The sequence below is a fragment of the Primulina eburnea genome, chromosome 11 (assembly GCF_022965805.1).
Source record: "Primulina eburnea isolate SZY01 chromosome 11, ASM2296580v1, whole genome shotgun sequence".
Lineage (NCBI taxonomy): Eukaryota > Viridiplantae > Streptophyta > Magnoliopsida > Lamiales > Gesneriaceae > Primulina > Primulina eburnea.
Window position 1 is genome coordinate 42,586,236 of NC_133111.1, and position 13,827 is coordinate 42,600,062.

The window sequence follows — 13,827 nt, forward strand, 5'->3', positions numbered from 1 at the left end:
ACTCCCAAGGAATCGTGATTAATTCAAGTCATGGTACTCTAATTGGAAGTTTTTCACCGACAGATGCAGAAGCGATGGCAATACGAGAAGCTCTTAGTTGGCTGAAAAATCTGAACATCTCGCAAGTTATGGTCGAAGCTGATGCTCTTCTTGTTATTGAAGCATTGCAAAAGCCAGAATTGGATGCTTCAAATATTTTTGCAAATCAATTCGTGAATCAGGTTGTCCATGCTCAAGAGCATAGGGAGACTTCTATGGCCGGTCTAGTAGGTAGAACCCTCTCCTCCTCCTACTTTGGTTTCTTAAGTTGTACTTCCTGATTTGGTTTAATGAAATACCAATGCTACTTTTTTTTAAAAAAAAAAAGCCTAATAGAAGATTTTGCACGAACTTAAGGTTTATATTAAAATGAAAGAAACATAGATTGAATGCTGAAGAGAGGTTTTTTTTGGAGGAAAGAAAATCATTGTTTAAAGAACATGTTATTTTGTACTTAAAATAGGATAAAACTAAGGTAGTTGAGTTCATCACAAGTCGAATTTTATTAAACGCTGCGAATTACATAGAAGGATAATTTAGTTAACATATCACTCGACGAAAATAAAGAGAGGAATATAATGATGAACAACGTTGAAAAGTTCAAATATATTTGGTATTGTATATATTTTTATTTGAAACAAGAGGTGGTTTATTTAAATTATACAATCAAAGAATAGATGCTATTTTAGGTATCCCCCAACTCTCAAGTCTTGTATCTCCTTCACTCCTGTCTAATAATGTCCCATTAAGTCTATGCAATACAGTGTTCTAAAGCCACTGAATTTTGAATCTCAGATCACTTGCTCCCCAATTAAATCCAAGCCCATGACAAGAAATGACAGCCCCTGGAACAGCAAGTAGTAGAAATGAACCCCGTGAGCAGATAACAGGCTTCTTGTGGCAGCAGTGAGAAGAAGAAAGGCCAGTGCGAGTTCTTTTCTGTAAATTCTGTTCTTCTTTTTAGGAGCAGGGGCACTCTTTTGATCCTTTTGCTCATTGTATTTCTCGAGCATTTCGATCCCGGATTCAGAAAGTTTCCTCTGAAGCTTTTCTTCGTGTAAGGTTTTCGTCTCCATTTCGGCCAAGGAGAGCAAATCTGATTCTGATGCGCGCCCGGTTTTCTTTGTCACAACCCATTCGTATGCGCTTCCGAGTTGAAATAGTCCGGATATCATAGCGTTGAATTTCGTGACTGACATCGTATTTTCGAAGAGCAGATATGGGATTATAAAGGGGAAAGATTTTGGGGAAGGTAGGATGTTGAGAATCGACATGACGATGGGAACGTAACAGATAACCCAGGCCGGTAACTGGGCTTCTGGTATGAACATTGTTAGTGGGAGTATGATGCAGAATAGTGTGAATGAATAGAAGGGAAGTATCAGTTTTCGTAGGAGAAAGAATAGGAATATCAAGTTTGCTTTCTTCCATGCCGATATCTGCAGAAACAACAAAAAACATTAAGAAAAATGAAGTGTTCAGTGAAAGTTTTGAACTTGTGCAGTTTCTTGAGAAGGGATGGATGGATGGATGGATACCTTTGATGTTAAGATTGCGGGAATGCATAATCTGAAGAGATGCATCGGGCCGGAATGCCACCGGTGCTGCTGCTTCTTGTAGGCTTCGTATGATTCGGGTAACTCGCAAAGCACTCTTACATCATTGAGGAAGATGAATTTCCATCCGTGTAAGTGGGCTCGAACGGCTATATCCATGTCCTCCACCGTTGTTCTTTCGAGCCATCCACCTGAATCCTCCAGGGCCTTAATCCTCCAAACACCGGCAGTCCCATTAAAACCAAAGAAGTTGAGAAAAACTCCGTTAGCCTGCTGTTCGACCTCGAAATGGAAGCATAAATTGATGTTCTGCAGCCTCGTCAGCAAGTTTTCATCTTTGTTCACAAATGACCAGCGAGCCTGGACAAGGCCTACCTCAGATTTTCCCTGTAATAAGAAGAAAATATTCATAAAAAATATAATGGTAACTCAACAGGCAAATCAGAAGTTTCAGATTATTACCTTGAAATGAGGAATGGTCAGTTTGAGGAAATCAGGGTTGGGTTGAAAGTCCGCATCAAAAATGGTAACAAATTCGTAGTTCTTAACATATTCACAAGCCATTGCGGATTTAAGGTTGCCGGCTTTATAGCCGGTCCGAATAAATCGGTGCCTGTAAACTATGTTCACTCCTTTCCCCTTCCAAGACGACACTTCTTCCCTGATCAAATGCTGTAAAAGTTTATCATCTGAATCATCCAACACTTGAACAAGAAACCGATCCTTCGGCCAATCTAATTGGCAAGCAGCGGCAATAGACTGATCAAATACCTTAAATTTCACAAACCCGAAACCGCATTAGCATCAATGGCAAAGTTGAAGGACCGTGCCAGAAGAAAATGAAGAAAAAACAGAGAGAAGAAAATTGAGAGTGCCCATTACCTCTTTTTCGTTGCACATAGGAATCTGAACAAGAACCATAGGGAAACTTGCCCCGTCTTCAATGTCGAAAGTCTCGCCTTCTATTACAGGTTTCAAATTCCTGAACTTAATCCAGAACCATCCTAAACATTGAACGAGTCGATCCAAGGATTGAATGATGAACAAAACAATGCAAAACTTGGAAATCGTAACAACCAATGGCGCAACATAATCTGCTCTGAATCTCAGCCAAGCCACGTAACACCACTGCACCAGATTCTGTACCTCCCATGGATTCAGCTTACTCAAATCCCATTTGTTGAAATAAGCAAAGGTTTCAACCAAAAGGGCCGCCACCGAAATCGCAAGAAACACTTTTATAAACCTGTACAATCTCCTTCCCCTGTACCTCGGGTCCTCTTCGTTCGGATCCGATGAAGCAATGCGCTTCTTGATCGACCCGAAAACCGAACACAAACCCACAGCTAACCACGGAATGCAAGCCAAAACTCTGTTCGCTTTCAAGAAAAGAACCCAAGTGAACTGCTTCGGGCTCGCACTCTTCTGCTTCTCCTTGAATATAGATTCAGCAGCAGCGTCATTCAGCTCTATCAAGGAGATGTTCTCAGGCTTCTCCAGTGTAACCACCACAGAACCCGGCGACATTGGAAACGTGGAACTGGAAACCCAATCGCAAGAATGCGAGAGAATGGAACAAGAAACGAAAATCTTGGGAAATGAAACAAAGAATCCACCTAAAAGTTTTCAGCTGCGAGATTCACAAAATGTCGCGTCATGATTTTCTTGATATGGAAACACTGAAACACATACAGAGCTGTACTATTTGTAGTTATTATGTAAAATAAAACTGTTTTTCTCACTGAAATCTGGATCTCAAAACAGAAAAGAAGAATGGGCACAGATTCCAGAAATTCAGTTCGAACTCAGCAATCAAATCCCAAGTCAAACCAGAGACACAGAGAGAGAGAGAGAATAAGTTGTTGCATATGTAATAAATATGCAATCTCAAATAATGCAAATTACAGGTTCATGTGTCCCAAGGAAGAAGGCTCACGCCAAATTAAATTATTCATTAGATTTTAATCCACCAATCTTTAATGTGAAACACAATTTTAAGACATAAAAAAAACACACCAACTTCTCTTTCTAACTTTTTAATTGCTTTGAACTTCTGATATTCAAACTTTAAATTATTTTAATGTATAATAAAAAGACAGTTGTTGGATTAAAAAATGTGAATTGAAAGAAGGATTATATAAAACTGGCAAGAGTGACCATTCAAAGTGTCGGTGTGAGAGAAGATGCAGTAAATGGGCAACTAAATTACACCCAATATCGTCTGTATGTGATCAATCATCCCACCCCTGATAAAAAGCTTCTTGTCTGGTTTGAACATTTTTTAAATTTTCTGTCAGGTTATATTTTAATTTACGGTTTTAGTCTACTAATTTATATTTTTTATTTTAATATTTTAAATCGTAGTGATGATGTGAGGCCGAAACTGATGACTTGACATCGAATATCGCTGATGTGTTCTATATCATGTAAGCACTCAAGTAGAAAAGTCGAAAATTGATTAATGATGACAGATAACAAAACCAAAAATTAAAAACTAACAAATTACATTACACAAAATGTAATTTGATCCATACAATGTATATGTGTTACCAAATGTGAATAAATTATGTTTATCATGAATTATTTTGGAAAGATCTTTAAAATAAGTTTCGTTCCCATATGAATGAAAATTACTTTATATTTATTTTATAAAAAAAAATGTATGAAGAATGAAATCATTGAGACGGTTAGGGTGAGCATTCGATCAATTCGGTTACCGACCGAACCAAATTAACCATAACCGAACCGAATCGAAATATTTATCCATAACCGAACCGACCAAATTAATTTTCATAACCGATGAAAAACGAAACAAATTAAAATCGGTTACCGAATTAACCGATTAGTTAAAAAAAATTTATGATTTAAATTTAATTATATATGTAATTTTTTTTAACACTACAGTTTACACAAATGAATAAAAACATAAAATCACACACATCACAAATGTATAAGTTTTATTTGAACACAATTAATACATATTATATCGATTTTAAAATTAAAAATTAAAGTATTTATACAAATTGATAAATAAAAAAATTTATTAAATAATAATATTTATTATATCGATTAATTCGGTTAACCAATTTCAAAATTTTGAAAACTGTAACCGAACCGAATTAACCGATGTAACCGATTTTTTTTAATTTGAAAATCGAATTTCTGAATTGGCTCGGTTCAATCGGTTAATTCGGTTTAACCGAAATCTTGCTCACTCCTAGGGACGGTCAGTTTGTTAATTAAAATTGGCTGCCACAGACATGTTTATATTAACCAATTGTTGAGAATCAAAGTTGAGTTTAAAGGGGGGTGAATAAACTCTACTCGTTTTTCTTTCTCTTTCGATGAGGCACTAAAATCCTGTTAGAGATAGTAGTTTATCTTGTGCGTACGCCTTCACCTAGATTACAATAATATGTGCGGAAACAATCTGATGAAGTAGTGGAAAAACAATAATAACTGCAGGCAGCAGTTGTTTATGGAAGTTCGAAGATAAAATCTTCTACGTCTCCCCTTCTTCTGTTTCCAGAAGGTATAACTAAAATACTTTGGATATTACATTACAACTCTTATACACACCCACTTCAGAAGGACTTACACCTCAGCCTACTGAAACTCTTAGTTACTCATATCACAAATAATGTGACACGCAAAGTTCTGAAAAGACTCTTTTCAGATTACAATCTCTTTCTGATAAATTATGTATTGAAAGATTGTAGAGAATGTAAGAATCAGTAGCACAAGATGATCTTCAAAAATCAGATATTTTGCTATGAAGCGTGTGCTACTTTTCTTTGTGTTGAATTCTAAGTACTCAAGGAATTTCGAGGTTGTCTGATCAGTGAAAATAGCTTTGATCCTTGAAAAATGATGTTATGCGAAGTGTCGTGTCGTATAAGGATTTGTTCCATGTATATATAAGCGACTGAGTTCAACGTTCATAATCAGATGATGTCTTCAGATAACTGATACAATCAGATTTATTACCAAAAGAAGTTCCTGCAGAAAAGCTATAAAACAATCAGTCTTGTTTTATACTTAATTGGGTAAAGTGCATTAAATGACTCCGTATAGTATTTAATGCTGCAATCAATACTAGTACTAGGAACTTTAACGGTAATAATTAAAGTAGTAACGTTAGGCAACGTCTTCTACTGGTTCTGTATTTCTATCATTTCTACTGCTTTAGTTTTACTAGACCAGTAGCTTCTGATAAGTTAGTCTACTGTTCTTGTCTGCTGGTTTTAGTTAACATCGCCACAATAAAATTCATGTCTAACATGCACAGAACAAAATTTATATTAAAGAAAATATTGCAAAAAAAGGTTTCGAGTTCCAAATTAAATTTCGGTTTTTTTTAACGATGTCGAATTTGAATCTTTCTAGGGTGGCCATTTGTTAATTTTTGTTCACATAATTATAATTTATTAAGCTTGTAGTATATTGATGTTGGATTTCCTGCCGAGTTTCACTACAAAATTACGTAATCAAATTACAGAAACAGTCGATCCCTGGGACATTAACAAAAAATTTAAAAATAAAATATAGTTCAGAAAAAAAAAATCACAAATCATATAGAATTTATTAAGCATGACATCCCCTTGAAAACTTCATTAACGCCTTCTCTTACCCTGATTAAACTAAAAATACAAGGCAAAATTTTGTGTGAGACGGTCTCACGGGTCGAATTTGTGAGACGGATCTCTTATTTAGGTCATCAATGAAAAAGTATATTTTTTATGCTAAGAGTATTACTTTTAATTGTGAATATGAGTAGGATTGACTCGTCTCACAGATTATTATCTGTGAGACGGTCTCACATGAGACCACTCAAAATGCAAAGGTGGTGTTCGGATGGATAAATTTAATTTGAATAAACAGATTCGATTTTAAAATGTATTTGAAATGACAATAAACTATATTTCATTTCAAATCTATGGATTTTTTTTTGTAAAAAAAATTTATTAGGTTCGTTGTAAATCCTTTTTCAAGAAAATAAATCAACTGATTAAAGGTATATTTATTTTACATAAATATTTACTCTGCAGGGAAAATATATTTTGAAATAATGGTATGTATATATGTTATTTATTTCAAATAAGGTCTAAAGGGACAATAATCATAACCATGTTTTCCAACTCTTAAAGGCGTGTGGGAGAACGCAACATTACCAGTTGTTCTCTATTTCATCGTTTTCTTATTTTATTACCAAAAATGTATATATTTTGGCATGTGTTTACTTCTTTTATTTTTGACAAAAATCTATGTGAGATGGTTTCACAAATCGTATTTTGTGAGACGGATATCTTACTTGGGTCATCTATGAAAAAATATTTCTTTTTATGCTAAGAATATTACTTTTTATTGTGAATATCGGTAGGATTGACTCGTTTCACAGATAAAGATTCTGAGACCGTCTCAGAAGAGACATACTCGTTATTTTTATAGCTCACAAAATTCATCTAAACGAGTAGCATTTTTGATTGACGATCCTTGTAAATGGAGATAATTACGTTAATACACTTTACTTCTAAAGATAACTAATTTCTTAATTTTTTTTCCAACACATAATTACATAAATTAACAAGTTTTCCTTGGGTGTGACAATGTCGTTTTAAGGTGGATATTCGTAATTTTTATCATAACAACAATTATCTATTTAAAAATAGTTAAATTATAACAGTGAAAAGTAGTTCGCTTTCAATCAAAATAACAGTTTCAAATCAAACATGAAAATACTTTTAATGCTTGAAGGGTAAATTTGTAAATTGCTAATTAATAATAATCTTTTGACTTTTAATTATTTAAGTCAAACATATTATTAATTATTTATAATCATTTATTAGAATTTGAAGTTTGTCGTTTTTTCAAAATAAATATTATATTTACAAATATATATATTTTTTTAAAAAAGGGGAAGAACAACAAAAAAATGCAATTATGAAGAGCAACGTGTCTAATGAAAGCTAACTAATAAGTATTTATAGAACAACGGAATCTGATTCTATTAAGATGCCGATGTTGACCTTTGAAAATCAATGTTAACGCACCAGTCACAAACACACACGTCTATATATACAGCAATATATTATATATATATATATATATATATATATATATATGTATATATATATATATATATTCATGGCCGGTGATAAAAGTCAGTTAAGCTTATTTTACGAATGTTAAGGCATTTAATTTTAGTTTAATGTAATTTGAAATTAATTATCATAATTTCCTTGTATTTTTTTACGTTAGACCACGTGTATATAATTAATATTTACAATTTTCAAAAAATATATATCTGTTTGTGTGTGTTGATAATTGATACATCACCTAACTAGAGATGGTTAAAGCAGTGTAGGTACACAATTAGCTCATATGGACGTCTCTGTCTAAAGTATAAAAGTATGTCTTTTGTGAAACGATATCACGAATCTTTACCTGTGAGACGGGTCAATCCTACCGATATTCACAATAAAAAGTAATATTTTTTCATTGATAACCTAAATAAGAGATCCGTCTCACAAAATACGACCTGTGAGATCGTCTCACACAAGTTTTGCCCAATTAATTATAAACAGAAAGTTGTATGGAAAATCGCTCTTGGTGCTCGGAAAATAATTTTTTTGGTGTAGTATAGACAAAGCCGTATGGTGTTAACTCTAACTAACTATAATTTGGCAGACATAAGTACGTACCGAGGCAGATAGGAATTGTATATCAAAAATTTGGAGAATCCAGTTATACCATGAAGTCTGGTCTAGACAAAGAAGCTCGATTCCGAAAAACACAACAATCTCTCAATAGATTCAAGTATGCTGCAACATCTAGTTAATTAGATTCTACCCATGTACTAGCATCAATGGTCGGGATCTCGAAATTCTGGCCAAAGAATCGGATCTCTCGAAGAATCTAACCTTTTGGTACGGATCGAACCATCCATTCTAGCGGGATCATAACCCTTTCCGTTGGCAAGTTGTAAGAGACTAATTACATCTCTAATTAAACTCTCACGTGGTGAGATTCCTAGTTCTTGGAAGTACACAATTAGCTCCGATGGACATCTCCGTCGTAAAATTATAAGAGTAAGTTTTTTTTTAAACGATTTCACGAATTATATTTCTGGCTCCGTCACTGGTACAGACAAAGCCTTATGGTATTAACTCTAATTGACTATAACTTGGCAGACATAAGTACGTATCCAGGCAGATAGGAATTTTATACTTGAAAAATCCAGTCATACCATAAAGTCTAGTCTAGATAAAGAAGCTCGATTCCGAAAAACACAAGAGTCTCTCAATAGATTCAAGTATGCTACAACATCTAGTTAGATTTTACCCATGTACTAGCATCAATGGTCGGGATCTCGAAATTCTGGCCAAAGAATCGGATCTCTCGAAAAATCTAACCTTTTGGTACGAATCGGACCATCCATTCTAGCGAGATCATAACCCTTTTCGTTGGCCAGTTGTAAGAGACTAATTACACCTCTAATTAAACTCTCACGTGGTGAGATTCCTAGTTCTTGGAAGTACAAATTATAAATATAATTATAATTATAATTAATTAAATATATCAAATTACACATTAAAAACTCGCATTTATTTATGTTCATAGATACTTCGACAATCACATTCTATTGTTTCCTTTTAGCACACACGCATATATTTGGTGGAACTTAATTATATAATCAAGAATCGATTCAAAATTAAATGTTTTTATTAATTGAAAAATATATCAAATCACCTTTTTTAATTATATATTATATTATATCGATTAAATATTTATTTGAATACCGATACGTAAGCAGCATTCATTACCACGTTGCTATGTTAATTTGTGGAAGCAGTGCCTCGTTACAACACCATCTGCTCCACATGCTATGCTTCTATAATTTCAATTTTTTTAAAATAATAATAATAATAATAAAATATTATGAAAATTGACTGTCGTGATACTAAAATATTTGGAATTGCCATACATAGCCAAGACAATATAACTGAAAACTTGAGAAGATATTAAATGTAATAAAAACTGTATCGATCGAAATCAAGTTGGCATGAATAAAATCACGAGTATGATCGAAATTTTATTTTCGAACAGAATTATGCTGATATGAACCAAGCTCGAATCCACGGCGAAGCGGGGTGGAATAGTGGTTTAATTAATCACTCCTGATTTCTAATAAGTTTTTCTATATTCGATCTTTTACTTTTGTATAAAAGTGTGATTTGAAATCTTCAAAAATTACATAGGAAATATATAGATCGGAATTGATAAAGGGTCTCCATCGTTAGGTCCGGCTGCGTCTAAATGTATATCCTCCTTCCCGGCAAGATGGGGTTTATGTTGCATGAAAATCTACTGTTAGGTGAGATTAAGTTACCGACAACCAAGTCTAGTTTCTGTCAACATGCTAGCCCTACTATAGGCTAACATATACAAGTTACGAATTTTGTGACCAAGAACAAAACCCGTAACCAATTATTAGAATTAAAAATATGAATAAAATTAATTACTTACATTAGACAAGAAAAACTTGGAAGTCCAGAGAGAAGAACAAAAAAGTTTGAGTGATTATAATGTGTAGTGGAGATGAGATGTCAAAATCTTTTGGTAAGAAGGGACAAATTCTAGGTAGGGTAAATTGACATAAATAAGAATTTTTACGTTGGTGCCATTAGGAACAAATCATGGCTAGCTGCTGAGTAGTAGGAATTGTAAGAATATTAGGATTATAAAAACTAACAAAACCGACAGCATAAAAGTTTAAGATTTCAAAAAGTATATGTCAAGTTGAAGCAAAGAGAAAGGCCGGCGGATAAAGAAAATATGGGACAAGAACTATAAAAATGGATCAAATTGAAAAGAAAAACAAGTGATTTGTACTGATTCTTCGACCGATAAACTAGGTTCGATTGGATTCAACATCGAAAAGATATATGAAAGTGTTGGGCCGTAGGCCAACCGGGGAATACAAATGAGAAGTTGCATGATAATTTTGTATTCGTTCAGACAAAAGTTCATTAAATGTTTGTAAGGACTTTTATTTTCCCATTTTGTTCCATCATTCAAAGCAAAACAGCTTCTCCGCAAAAAACGAGCAAAAGTAGTTTTTTGGTATCGTCACTTCCGTGGGAAGAAAGACGCAGAATCAAGAACTGGGAACATATGAATGCAACTGATAAATACAAGTTCAAGTGCTCCAAGGGACTTCGAATTGTCGACATTAGGGACCAATATTTTTTAAACCGGTTGCTATTTCCGTCTCAGAATTGCGTTTTTCTTATTATTTGGAACCGGTTTGTTCACTTGACGGGATGAGTGAAAAATATAGCGTAAAATATAAGATAAATACAATCGTGATGAGAATTTATAATTTTATAAGTTATTGAATTTATTATTATTTTTATTGTATATGGTAAATGTGACATTTAAATATAGTTGATATTTTTATATATATAATTATGATAAATAAAGAGAGGTATATATAATTATCTTGTCTTAAATGTAAATGTCACGAAATAATTTATACTAAAATTCGAGGTAATTATTTAGTATCGATATGTTGATATGGTTTTTTTTTTTGTTGGGAGCAAGATGTTAAATCAAATTTTCTCTCGATACATTCCTCGAAAAATTCGATTCGTTCGGATTCTTCCCCCAACTAACCAAGGACCATGCGTCACATATTCCTAGTTTAGCGGTATTTTACAAAACATTTTCATTGTTTATCGCAAAATTTAAAACAATTTTCGTATTTAGGGCAATTTGGAAATTTCAACATTAACAAACCAAATGGGTGGACATGATAAAAATTATAGTCACGCGACTTCGATTGACGGACTTTATGGGGATTTAAAATATAAAAAACAACTTAAAGGTGTGACTTGTTATATTATATATAGAAAAATAGCTCTTTTACTTACTTAAATAATAATAATTATAACCTTTTGATATATACTTATATAAAAATAATAATTAATATATTTTATAATAATAACAACAACAATAACAAATTTAATATATCAAAAATTAAATCATAGAGAATGAGATTTGGAATAAAGAGTGTCAATTCGGATGAGTTAAGTAAGATTGATACATAGATATTATAAAAAATTTCTCAATTCAAACCTAAACCCGAATCATCTTGGCTAACCCGACCAATCCGAAAAGGTTTTTTTTAAAAAAAATGCTTTTTTTAATATGTAATTATGCAAACATTTATTTTATTATTTAAAAAATAATTAAATAAAAATTCAAAACACATAATAAATATTTTAATTTAAATACGTGATAACAAAATATTGCCTAAATATGTGATAATAGTGGTTGTAGGTTCAAATATTCAAATTTAAGAGCACTAAACTATTAATTACTTTACAAAAATTCATAAAATATAAAGTCAACTTGTAAAAAATTTAAAATATATTTAATACAAAAATTAATAATCGTTTAAAAAATCAATATTTTATAAAATAAATGTTATATGATGAAAATTTATGATATCGATAAATAATAAAAAAAAATGTAACAAATATTTTTTAATTCAATAAAAAGATATTTAAAAAAAACATCGAGTAAAGCCCTGGTTGACCCAAACCGCAGCCAATCCAACTAATTTTTTTGGGTTTGATTTCGGGTTCAACCCGACACAACCTGACGTAAATGATCGCTTGTACGGATCTACTTGAGTATGTAATGAAAAAGTGATACACCAAATGTTGTGGGAGTCACCTCTTTAGCCCATTATATTCACTTTAGAGTCCGGAAAAATAATTACATCTCACACTTGATAATATATTTTCATAACAATATATGTTACTTCTGATAAATATCATCTCGTATTAAATTACTGCACTAAATGTTCGTATGACTTGTTATAAATAAATAGACCCAATTTTATTGTCTCACCAAGTTCTTAAATGCTTAACCTTCATTTTATTTATATTTGTTATAAATTCCAGATACATAGCAAGACTTTCAATACGATAAAAATTGATAATGAAAATGTTGGTTCAACACGACCGTGATTTTTCTGTTGAATTTTTATTTTTATTATCTTTTGTAAAATCACGAATTGTACACGTTTTCATTACCATAAATATAATTTAATAATAATATTGCGATTTGAGGGCCCACACAATACCTATAAAAATGTTAGCACCAAAATTCGTAATTTGAATTTAATCATGAGTTCGAATATTAATATTTCGTAATTGTTATTTTTTTTATGATTTTAGTATTAATAAATTAATTTTAATTTTACCTGTATTAGTTATTAATATTGTTATTAGTGTTAACTTTAATTTAAAAATATGAAGCGTTTCAATCATCATTCTTTATGATTTAAATTCTGATATATTCAATTTTTCATTATTTTCTTATTATAATAACAATCAAATATGTTAATTATTATTTTTATATAAGTAATATATCCAATTATTATTATTATTATTATTATTATTATTATTATTATTATTATTATTATTATTATTATTTAAGTAAGTATTATGGAGATATTTTAATATATAATATAACAAGTCACGCCTGTCTTTTTTTTTTAATCCATTAAATCACGCCAATTAAAGTGGCTTGACTCGAATTTTTATCAATTCCACCCAGTCGGTGTGTTACGTTATATACAGATATTTTCAGAATTGCCTTACGCACAGAAAATTGTTTGGGCTTTGCGTTAATCAGGCTTTTACACGCCATAGCAACACGACAGTGTTCCATTAGGAAAAGAACAAATAAATGAATGTAGGGAAGATAATGGGTACTCGATTTACGTGTCTGCTTGAATCGTATTGAATTCGGTGTGCGTATGAGAGATACAAGACCCTTTTTGATTAAATTTTTTTATTATAAAAATTTATTTAAAAATCAGTTATATCAATAAATATAATTGTCTAAAAGACCCCAAATTTTTGATAGCTTAGATGTCGGTCTTGTATCCCTTGTCAAACATAGTGCGAAAATGTAGAAGGTTGTGTTTTTTTTTTTTATAGTCAAGAAGTAAAGTCGCAGTGTGCCATATGTCCTTGGACCTCTCGCTTTCCCTTTTCTCAAGGTACAAATTTCCACACCAAACCCTCAGATCCAACTTCAATAATTTAAAAAAGGACAAATCTAATTTTAGACTAGTCTGCTGAATAATCTTTTCCCATTAAACAAAGAAAAAGCTTCCCATTTCCGCTTTCCCACCTTCCTTTTCTATCTTCTCCTC

The 13,827-nt window shown here is 32.1% G+C and overlaps 1 protein-coding gene and 1 pseudogene across 1 annotated transcript; both read right to left on the minus strand.

Annotated features, from left to right (window-relative positions):
- Positions 1-618: 618 nt before the first annotated feature.
- On the minus strand, positions 619-3,544 carry LOC140806303 (xyloglucan glycosyltransferase 4-like). The gene is made up of 4 exons (XM_073162883.1): positions 2,478-3,544; positions 2,058-2,366; positions 1,578-1,982; positions 619-1,478 (listed from the first exon to the last, which is right to left on the minus strand). The coding sequence occupies exons 1-4, from the start codon at positions 3,120-3,122 to the stop codon at positions 831-833; spliced, it is 2,007 nt and encodes a 668-aa protein (XP_073018984.1). The 5' UTR covers positions 3,123-3,544; the 3' UTR covers positions 619-830.
- A 9,992-nt stretch (positions 3,545-13,536) lies between these two features.
- Positions 13,537-13,827, minus strand: part of LOC140805657 (uncharacterized) — a 2,048-nt pseudogene continuing 1,757 nt past the window's right edge.

Bases quoted from the DNA above. Each gene is read 5' to 3' on its own strand.
- LOC140806303 (XM_073162883.1), bottom strand. From the start codon at position 3,122: ATGTCGCCGGGTTCTGTGGTGGTTACACTGGAGAAGCCTGAGAACATC. The intron at 1,983-2,057 runs GTAATAATCTGA...TTCTTATTACAG, and splicing joins TGACCATTCCTCATTTCAAG to GGAAAATCTGAGGTAGGCCT. The intron at 1,479-1,577 runs GTATCCATCCAT...TTGTTTCTGCAG, and splicing joins CCGCAATCTTAACATCAAAG to ATATCGGCATGGAAGAAAGC.